General features: G+C 37.5%; 2 protein-coding genes across 2 annotated transcripts in view; both read left to right on the forward strand.

The window, feature by feature from the left end:
- Nucleotides 1-2,665: 2,665 nt before the first annotated feature.
- Nucleotides 2,666-10,052, forward strand: tlcd1 (TLC domain containing 1). Its single transcript, XM_083564781.1, has 4 exons — nt 2,666-3,188; nt 4,678-4,760; nt 7,748-7,830; nt 8,333-10,052. Exons 1-4 carry the CDS (start codon nt 2,983-2,985, stop codon nt 8,714-8,716), a joined length of 756 nt encoding a protein of 251 aa, XP_083420907.1. The 5' UTR covers nt 2,666-2,982; the 3' UTR covers nt 8,717-10,052.
- mettl27 (methyltransferase like 27) overlaps nt 7,000-10,405 on the forward strand; it is a 147,997-nt gene continuing 144,591 nt past the window's right edge. Inside the window, exon 1 of the mRNA XM_083564778.1 lies at nt 7,000-7,003. The gene's annotated coding sequence lies outside the window, so the exon portion shown is untranslated. The remainder of the gene's footprint in view (nt 7,004-10,405) is intronic.

A 10,405-nucleotide genomic window follows, 5' to 3' on the forward strand; every position in this document is an offset into this window, starting at 1 on the left:
TACAAGATATGCTTACAACAGTAAACAGTAATCACATAAGGTGGTTGATGTGAATGTCCTTAAAGTGACCGTGTGCGGTGTGGTATAAAGTGCACTGTGCTGTGCAAGTCCACAGTTAAAGTGACAGTCCAGAGATTAAAGTGTCGTAGTGCGGAAAAATAAAATATTTGCAAAAAAGTGTGGCGATGGAGAGAGTGGACCAGTTTTTAGATCCTGGTTGTTTCCTGGTTCAAACTCTGAATGGCCTGCGGGAAGAAGCTCCTCCTCATTCTCTCTGTGTTCTCTTTCAGAGAGCGGAATCGTTTCCCTGAACGCAACAAAGAAAAAAGTCCATTGATGGGATGGCTGAGGTCCTTCACAATGTTCCTGGCTCTGGTCCGGCATCGCATGCTGTAGATGTCCTGCAGGTTAGGGAGCTCGGTGTGGATGGTACGTTCAGCTGAACGCACCACCCTCCAAAGGGCTCGCCTGTCCTGCATGGTGATGTTCCCAAACCAGGAAGTGATGCGACCCGTCAGAACGCTCTCAATGGTGCAAGTGTAAAAAGTCTTTAGCACCTGAGAGGGTAGTTTAAAGTCCCTTAAGCGTCTCAGATGGTACAGATGCTGCCGTGCCTTCTTTACCAGGGTGTTGGTGTGACAGGACCAAGACAGGTCCTGTGTGATGTGAGCACCTATGTACCGGAAACTGTCCACTCTCCACTGGGGTCCCGTTGATGTTTAGCGGTTGGTATGACCGCTCCTGCTTCGTGCTGAAGTCCACGGTCAACTCCTTAGTCTTGCAGACGTTCAGGAGAAGGTTGTTCTCCTGGCACCATCTCTCCAGGTTTTTAACCTCCTGTAGGTAGGCCGTCTCGTCGTTGTTGGAGATCAGGCCCACCACAACAGTGTCGTCAGCAAACTTTATGATGGTGGTGGAGTTGGAAGTGGCCACACAGTCGTATATTTACACCGTCAATTGTTGATTTGGGTTGATTTCACTGTTCAACTTTTCTTTGTATTATTCTTTGTAAAATCCTTTATATTGTGACGTGTTTTTCCTTTTTTGATGTCCTTTTATTCACATCAAATGGGTACTCAGATACTCAATGAAATTGAGAAATTGAGTCAAGAAATGCAGAAATGCAAAAAAATATATATCTTTTTATGAATTAAAAAGGTAATGCAATGCTTTTGTCACCCAAGTAATACAATGTAATTACAATGTAATGTGATAACATTAACCAGTTGTCTTCTTACCTTTATTAGCAACAACTGCAGCCAAATTATAAACCAATAAATAAATAACATTTTTAATAAATCAATAAATAAATGTATTTATTTTTATTTATTCATTCATTATATTTAATAACTTTGTTACTGCTAGCCTCAGGATGTGCAATATTTGAAAAACAATTAACTTTGGGGGGGATAAAGAATTAAACCACTAGTGTTGATTATTTTATTATAACAGCAAGCCCTATCAAGTGATACTCATTTAAAAAAATTATAATATTATATAGTAGCATATAATGAGTTAATCAGTATATATTGGTCCTCTTATATTTGCCTTGCCCGTCTTTCTTTGCAGCTTTTTGACCAAGCAGCTGAGCTCCTTTGCCTTTTCTCTTTTTGACATGGAAATGACGCCACCTAGTGAGTTTTTTGTTTTTTATGTGAGACTGGGAATGCTGCTATTGTTTCCCCCGCCATGAGAGGAAGGATGGAGAAAGAGAATCTGCTTGAAGATGACAATATTCTGTTGGTGAAAGGTATGTTTATTATTTGCAGATAAGTTCAGTAATTTCTACCTTTGTTAAACCTGTATTCATACCATGCATGGTTTCAAAGCCAAAATGGCATCAACCAAAATCTTTTAGAAATAGTTATAAGTAAGGAAAGTTATATTAATGTAAGTAATGTAAAAGGTTAATCACTATATTAAAGCGCTGTCGTATTAACAGAATAACACAAATTATGACTTATTTGTTGGAAAACTTAGAATTCATTCTGAAAAGCAAATGCAATTTAATGAATTATGAAAAAATATTATGAATACAATTTATTAATTATTAAAACAGGTTTTTTGTTTGCTGTTATGTTTATGTTTGCCAAATTATGTTTCTTGTTTGTAGAATGTAGGTTAAACAAGTTTATTCCTGTTGTGACTAATAATTTAAACCAATTCCCTCCCCACCAGTTTTTCCTTTTCGATTCACTTGAAGTGAATAAGACCAGGAAAAAAACAGCTCGTCATGTTACAACACATCTGTCTTTTGGAACACTTTTTCCATCTTACAACTTTCTCCCTTTTTCCTTGCCCTGACACTGGAGACGCATCCTTAAGAAAAGATCTTAACTTGGGGGGAGGGGGGGGGGCACACCAAGTCACTGTTCACTGTGTAATGTACTGCATATGGTTGGAATGAAAATAAAAGCAGACTTAACATGACTTGATTGAATTAGCAACTCATGGCAACATAAAATGTCATTTTCTAGCTCAATTGTTCATTCATATGGATGAGCAATATAATTACTATTAATTGTATATTATCTGTTGTGCTCTCTCTCTCTCTCTCTCTCTCTCTCTCTCTCTCTCTCCATTTCTTCTCTGACTCTGTAGGACAATGTCAAGATCAGTTGTATTAGTTGTATTCTGAGGAGAATAAAAGAGAAGTATAACCAATAGCAACAATCTTGCTAGCTCATTCTTTCTCAGCCAATCACAGCTCAGCAAACAGAGATCGAGACAAACACACACCCATTGTTAAGCCACAGTGTGTGAGTGATTGAGTAAGAGAGAAGACAAGGAGAAAGAGAAAAGAGTTGCAGAGGAATTCCAGACTCTTCCAAAGAAAATGAAACTGTAAAACTGCGCTTATTATTAAAACAGGCAATCACTTTATATCAAAGAATAGGGGACTAAACAGGGAAAGCATCTATAAGTAAGTGAAAGGCAGTAGAGAGCATTTGAGTCAGGTAAGTAATAGAGCAGGAGTGGAGGATGGATGACTGGTTGATAGAGGTGCAGCGTCGGCCTGTCCTCTGTGTATTCTGCAGCTCGCTGGCCTTCAGGCTGCTCCAAACACTGCTAAAGTTTCTGCCCAGACCTAATGCTGTTAGCTGTGATCCATGGAAGAGCTATAAATGGAAGAATCTCTCTGTGTCACTCGTCCACTCGCTCCTTACCGGCACCTGTGCCATTTTCTGGTGAGTGAACTGCTTTATACAATATTCTTGCTCACAAAGATTGATGTGTGTGAGAAATGACAAGCTGCAACACCTTAAGCATGCACAGATTTCTGATAACTTATCACACAACATCAAATCCCAACTTGTGTAATGATCTTTTGGACAAAAGTGACAATGCTTATTTCTGAATTAAACTAACATGGTTTAATAAGGTACATTCCCAATACATACAATATGCAGTGCCTGGATGTAAAGTTAATTTAGTGTTATGTGTACACAGATGTAGATTCCACAAAATAAAGAAACTAGAAAAACATGTCAGGCAGGCAGCACTTGGAAATGTTTTGCAAGAAGCAGAGAGAAACAGGAGCTGTTGAGTTTTCTGCCAAGTAGCATGGCAACTGTTTAAACACAAAATTGAACCAAATGGAGATATTTGCATGAGCTTTTAGGCAACTTTAAAAAAGTCTGAAAGTACAGTCTGAAATTAGATGCTTTTATAAACCATAAACTATTTATCAACTAATATTTTGTAGCACAAGCTTTGGCAGTATTAATGTGAAACTGTTAATCATGTCAAAATCAAGCAGCTTGAACAGACTTGAAATTAGTTGAATGAAATGATCTGAATAAATGGCTTTTTTCTCTCTTCTTCTCTACCTAAATTTCAATTGATTGGTATCTTTTTAATGTATTTTATAATGTCAAATGTTTGCCGACACCTAACCATCACACCCATACGTGGGTTCCCCCTAGTTGGAAGTTCCTCACAGTTGGAAGCATACAATTATTATGATTGTCTATGTATATTGTAGCATTTCTATTTTGGACCATAAAGACATGTAGTGCAAAGGCTGGAGTTGAATAACTTTAAGATTGCTGACTTCAAACTTGCAGGGGTGAACTCAAACACTGAAAAGGCTCCAGGTCTGCACTTAGACCCGAATGGGTTCCCTTAATGAGTCCGGTTCCTCTCAGGGTTTCTATCTCAGAGTTTTTTCTTGCCTCTGTCACCACTGGTTGTTCATTAGGGATTGACTCAGGAATAAAATTTTAGACTAATTTATAAATGAAAAATGTATATAGGTAATCTATATATTTTTGTAAAGATGGATTGGGACAAGGTCAATTATTAAAAGCACTATACAAATAAAATTTAATTGAAATCCTCACAGCCATACTGCAAAATATAGTGGAAAGCCTTCAAAGAAAATTGGAGGTTATAATAATAGCAAAGGGGGAACTAAACGTGGATGGAGAGGCTCAGCTGAGTGTAGTCAGTCATCCCCTAACTTTAGGCCATGTAGTGTATTTCTGGGAGAAAATATATTCATTAATTGTGTATACATTCACAATAGAAATAAAAAACAGAACAAATCACAATGCTAACATGCTTTGGAGAAAAGAAAGCACCAGTGTGATTTGTTATTTACTGAAACTCCTTTGTATTATTTCTCATTAGTGTTTGTAAGTTTCTTCTTGTTGATTCTTCTTGTTGTCTGCTTAGTGTTCTTCAATATCCAGCAATGGTGTATGAGATTCACTCATCCTTCACTCCTGTCTCATATCTGCTCATCGTCGTCTCAACGGGTCAGTCATTTTCTCTTTCTTTAATACATTGTACAAAGTGTTACAAAAAGCTGCTCTGTAATACAACTAATCAGCATAGTAGCCTGTTTTTTCTCACTTTGTCACAAATATATACAGTAAGTACATCAGCCTTTTATAATTGACAAATGAAATTTGGTGTTAGGTCATAAAGGTCCACTGCTTACTTCATTTATTTTAAACATTTCAGTCACCTGCATATTATATTTTTAATTAGGATTGAAAAGAAATAATAATATACAATTTCAAGCCACACAGTCCAACCACAAACATACCTAGTTGCAAAAGCATAAAAAACTGGCTTGGGATGGCAAACCCCAATTTTCACAATACTTATTTTGTGAGTAAAAGTCACAAGCATTGATTTTGGTGCTGAACAATTTTGCCAAGCATTTGAATTTCTTGACTTTCCTGTCCCATGTTAATTAACTTGAGTAAGTTCTCATGCATGGGATTGTCTACCTATGATTTTCCCACTTACGTCAAATGTCCTTCAACCACCACATCTTGAAAATCCAGTTTGGTGGGCTGACAGTATCGTTGTTGATACAAGAATATGATAAATGTCAAGTTCAGCCATGAAAGTCGATCCCTGCGTTAACTGGTTCTCTTGACTTTGGAGGCACAGCCTATTGGATGCTCTTCTCCACTGACGTAAATCTAAACTAGCCAGGAAGTATTTCTGCAAATGCTAAGTGCATTTATTTTCCACACTCCACCTCCTCAGCACCTGTATAGACCTGCTATGGGGGTCCAACTTTAGCAGCAGCAGCAAGGTTTTTTACATTTCTATGTCTGAACATGCTTAACAGAACAAGCCTTTCAGACTCGCTCAGGAAATGTAGTCAGTCAAGAACAAACCTATCTACAATCCGTTCCCATACATAAACTCTTGCTGCTTTCATCGAAAGAGCTGTAATTCCTGAAAAGTGTTTTACCTTATTTAGCTTTGAGGCAACCTGTTTAATTAAACTTCATCCAGTCTGCTTCACTTTCTTATTAAATTCATTCAGGTGTACATTAGAAATACATGAATGTGATATTTGGAAATAAAACCTCTGTATAATCCATCTTGCATAAAAATATCAATAATTACAAACCCATCTATACTGTATTGCCATTCAGTCTGTTTTATTGGGATATGGAGATAAATGTGGGACCATAAGTTAAGTGTGCAAAAATACACAAATATAATAAAGAATACCTGATTATTGACTGAAATAGTTAGCCATGAGTACAGCATGAATAGTTGAGCAGAATCCATTTAATAAATCACTTATGAACTATGGCAAACAGATTATAAATTCTTTGTTCCAAACAAAAGAGGATTATATGAGGTTAGTTTTACAAAAGACCCCTCCTCTCTCTTTTTCTCTGGCAGTCACATAACACACATACTTCTGTAACTGCTTTATTTAAGACATGGATAAGAGTAATACAGAGCCTTTCACAGGAACACTTGGCGCTAGACTGGAATACACCAGAATTAAACCCAGCAGCAGCAATACAAGGCAATTACTTCATTACGTCAGCCCTGACTATTGCTCTATCAAAAGTGATAGAACTAAGTTAAAACCACTGTAAGTCAACAATCACTGTTAATATGAATCATTGGTATATGTACTATTTGGCAGGGGTGGATGAAAAACACCCAAACCATTTACCTTATTTAAAGTAGACATACAGTAGGTTAAATATTTATCTGGTAAATGTAAAAGTGCCCTCTTTAAACTTTCACTTAAGTAAAATTGCTAAAGTATTTGCCTTTAAAATGTACCTAAGTATCCAAAGCACTGTGATTTATTATGGCTATAATATACTCTTAAATATACTTTTTTGTCACTGGACTCATACTAAATCAACTCTGTTTATGCGAAAAGACTCTTAGCACATGTTACTCTTAGCACATCAATCTATTAATAGAATGATGTTAATTAGAATAAGGCCATGTGTGTTCAGGAGTTTCTTGCATTATTAATTATGCTAAAAAATATTCTGCTTGCTGTTGAACTGATGCTGAACTGTATGTTCGTGCTAAGTTGATACCACCAAGCGGCAATCAAAACAAGTTCAAAACAGAGCGCATGCTTTACAAGTTTTGATCCATTAATAAGTTAAAAGAAATAACTGATTTCACAAAATGTAGCTGAGTAAAAATTAAGATATCTGACTTTGAAATGTAATGAAAAAGTAAAGGTTTAACCAAATGGAAATACTTCAGCACAGTACAGATACGCAATAAAATGACTTAAGTACACCACTGTTATTTGTATGGTTATACTTAAAGTTTGGACTGGAAAGCTGTCTTACAAAATTAAGATAAAGATAATTAATTAGACTAAGATTAAAAATCACATCACACATCATGCCTCATACCCAGTGTTCCAAGGATACCGCTATGTTTACCTCGACTCTGACCAGAAATAACAGATGCTGAAAAATACATGTAACAAATGATCATTAACCCAACCTATAACTACAGTCAAACCTAAAAGATTTTCTGTATATGCTGTAGCATTACAGTTTTTTTTTCATTTAAACTAAGGAGCCCATAACCATTTGAGCATGGCACTGCATCTGCTCAAAGCATGAAGACATAGTCCTGATCTCAACATTGCAGGGGTAAACTCAAACACCAACTAGGCTCCAGGCCTGCACTTATGCCTGAATGGGCACATAACCACACGGCTATACTCCAATATACAGTGCAATGCCTTCGCATTAAAGTAGAGGTTATAGTAATAGCTTTGTAACTTTTGGTAATGCAGTATATTTCTAGGAGGGATTATATCCCTAACTCTGTTTCTCCTGTATAAATTCACAAATCAAAATCAGAATAAATCCCAATGCCTACATGTTTTTGAAAGATGTTCAAAAGAGACTAGTTATTCCTAATACCTAATACCTGTTTGTTTGTGTCTTCTTGTTCTTATTACAGTCAAAACTGTCTAACTCTTTTTTTTTTTCAGGGTATTTCATTCAGGATGCTGTAGACATCTTGTTCAGTGGCTATGTACGAGAATCATGGGAGTTTCTGCTACATCATTTTCTGGTAAATCATTTGCTTCTAATACAATCAACATGTCATGGTTACAACTATACTGAATATATTCTTCATTGTTTGCAAAGACACACCCATATGTACTTTTTGAGCATCCCATTCCAGATTTATTCCCTGTCTTTGCTTTAAGAAAAACATCCACTCCTCTGGGAAGGCTTTGCACTAGATTGTAGAGCATAGCTGTAGGACTTGTGCTAATTCAGCCACAAGGCCAGGGGTTAGGCCTTGTGGCAGGGTTAGGGGTTAGTAGGGGCTTTGCAGCATTGGCGAGCCATGACTTTATGGACCTCAATTAGGACATTTTTAAATGCTGGTGCAGGTTTGGGCCCCTTTCGTTTCAGTAAAAGAAAAATGTATTCCCTCTGCCTTTATAGTCCTGTGCAGTGGTGTTTTTGTGGCAATAATTTGGAACAAGGTACACATTTAGGTATGAGAGTTAAGTGTGCAGATTTTAGCCATATGAATTAATTTCTCTGAAATCTTTCCTCTTCAGGTGATCTGGACTTTCCTGTACGCCGTTCTCACGAGTCACTATGTGGCCGGTGCTGTTGTGGCCCTGTTTGTGGAAGTAAACAGTGTGTTTCTGCATTCACGGCTTATGCTAAAAATGGCTGAAGTGCCTAAAGACTCGCTCATCTACACCATAAATAAGGTTTTCAACGTCACAACGTATGTCATCTTTCGTCTGGGAGCACAGCTTTACCTGACAATGTACATCCTGGTTAACTACTCTCAGTTGGACCATGCTGCCTATTTTCTGGCATCTATGATGCTCATGAACATCATGATCCTCATTTATTTCTACCGTCTACTTCGAGCAGATTTCTTCTCAAAGCACAGCCGATCAAACGGCACACGTAAATTTGCCCAGGACTAAAATACCACAGGGAAATATTGTGAATTCTTCTGTTTGAAGCAACAAAGATAATGTCTGAATTTCACACTGGAGACTACTTTAAGATGTCCACACTGCTGTTTCACAAAAACAAAATCTTGAAAATCTTTTCACATTGTGGATTTTTACAAACGTAGTGCATGCTTTTTATCACCATGCTTCTCAACTCGTTACTACTTAAGTGGGTTTCTGCTTTTCTCCCACAAACCTTAGCTGAATCAGGTATGCTAATTTGCCTGTATGTGTGTGTATGCATGCTGATTAGAAACCCATTCGGTAGAATTCGCTGACCAGGATAAAGTGTTTACTAAAGATGACAGAATGTGATTACTAATGTTAATAGAATGCATATGTACAATTTTAGGGTATAATCTTATTTCGGCTTCTCCCATTAGGGGTCGCCACAGCGGATCATCTGTCTATATAACCCCCTGTCCTCTACATCTGCCTCTTTCAAACCAACTACCTGCATGTCTTCCGTTCACATCATCCATAAAACTCCTTGGCCTTCCTCTTTTCCTCCTTCCTGGTGTCTCCATCCTCAGCATTTTCCTACTGATATACCCCATGTCCCTCCTCTGCACATGTCCAATCTCGCCTCCCTCACCTTGTCTCCAAAACGTCCTACGTGCGCTGTCCCTCTAATAAACCCATTTCTAATCCTGTACATCCACATCACTCCCAACGAAAACCTCATCAGCTCTGCCTCCTGTCTTTTAATCAATGCCACTGTCTCTAAACCATTCAACATCGCAGGTCTCACCAGTCCTATAAACTTTCCCTTTCACTCTTGCACACACTATCACAAATCACTCCAGCCACTCTTTTCTTTACTTCTCCAACACTCTCCATTACTTTGCACTGCTGACCCTCGGTACCTGAACTCCTTCACCTCTTCTCCCTGCAACCCCACCACTGCTCTCACCCATTCCCCTTCTCTTCAGCACGTACCTCCACCTCTCCAAGCTCTTCTCCCTATTCTCACCACAAAATCATAGTCCATGGAGACTCCTGTCTGACCTCGTCTGTCAACCAATTTCAGGGTATAATAGACAAGTACAATATTTATAGCACGATTTATCTTCATGCACTGATTTAGACTGTAGTGAGAAACATTATTGGTGCTCAGTTTTCACAACTAAATAACCTCTGAACACTAAACATGACCTTCACTGTTTCACAGAATTCAGCCGTTAAACAGGTCATTATAACCTAAAATGTAAGAGCTACTCTGATTTAATCCTGACTAGAAAAGAAACACCTCAAACAAGTGTTTTCATGTGTTACCTTTATCAAATAAACCTAACTTTGATACACCTGATGGTCCTCAGTGTCAAAATAGTTTCTCATGCCTATCGTTTTGACAAAAGCCAGAACAAGAAAAAAAGGATCTGCTGCCCTCCAGTGAAATAATTCAAGTATGACACCATATAATAATCCTAATCCATGCACAATGTTAAAACATAAATATTATATATGAAACTTTACCATTACAGAGATCAGAAGCACTTAATTGAAAACTTAATTGGAAATTTAGATTTTTTTGTCATAAGTATTAGTATATAAAGAATGCATTAAAAAAATTAAGAAAATTGTTCTTTCCTAACCTGCAGCCATCACACACAAAGCACCAACTTCATTTTATATACATACAGACATGAGCAGGTGGTA

This window comes from Silurus aristotelis, assembly GCF_946808225.1.
Source record: "Silurus aristotelis genome assembly, chromosome: 16".
Taxonomy (NCBI): Eukaryota; Metazoa; Chordata; class Actinopteri; order Siluriformes; family Siluridae; genus Silurus; species Silurus aristotelis.

Coding starts and splice junctions, on each gene's coding strand:
- tlcd1 (XM_083564781.1), top strand. CDS start 2,983: ATGGATGACTGGTTGATAGAGGTGCAGCGTCGGCCTGTCCTCTGTGTA. Junction 3,189..4,677: donor GGCACCTGTGCCATTTTCTG/GTGAGTGAACTG, acceptor TTGTCTGCTTAG/TGTTCTTCAATATCCAGCAA. Junction 4,761..7,747: donor GCTCATCGTCGTCTCAACGG/GTCAGTCATTTT, acceptor TTTTTTTTTCAG/GGTATTTCATTCAGGATGCT.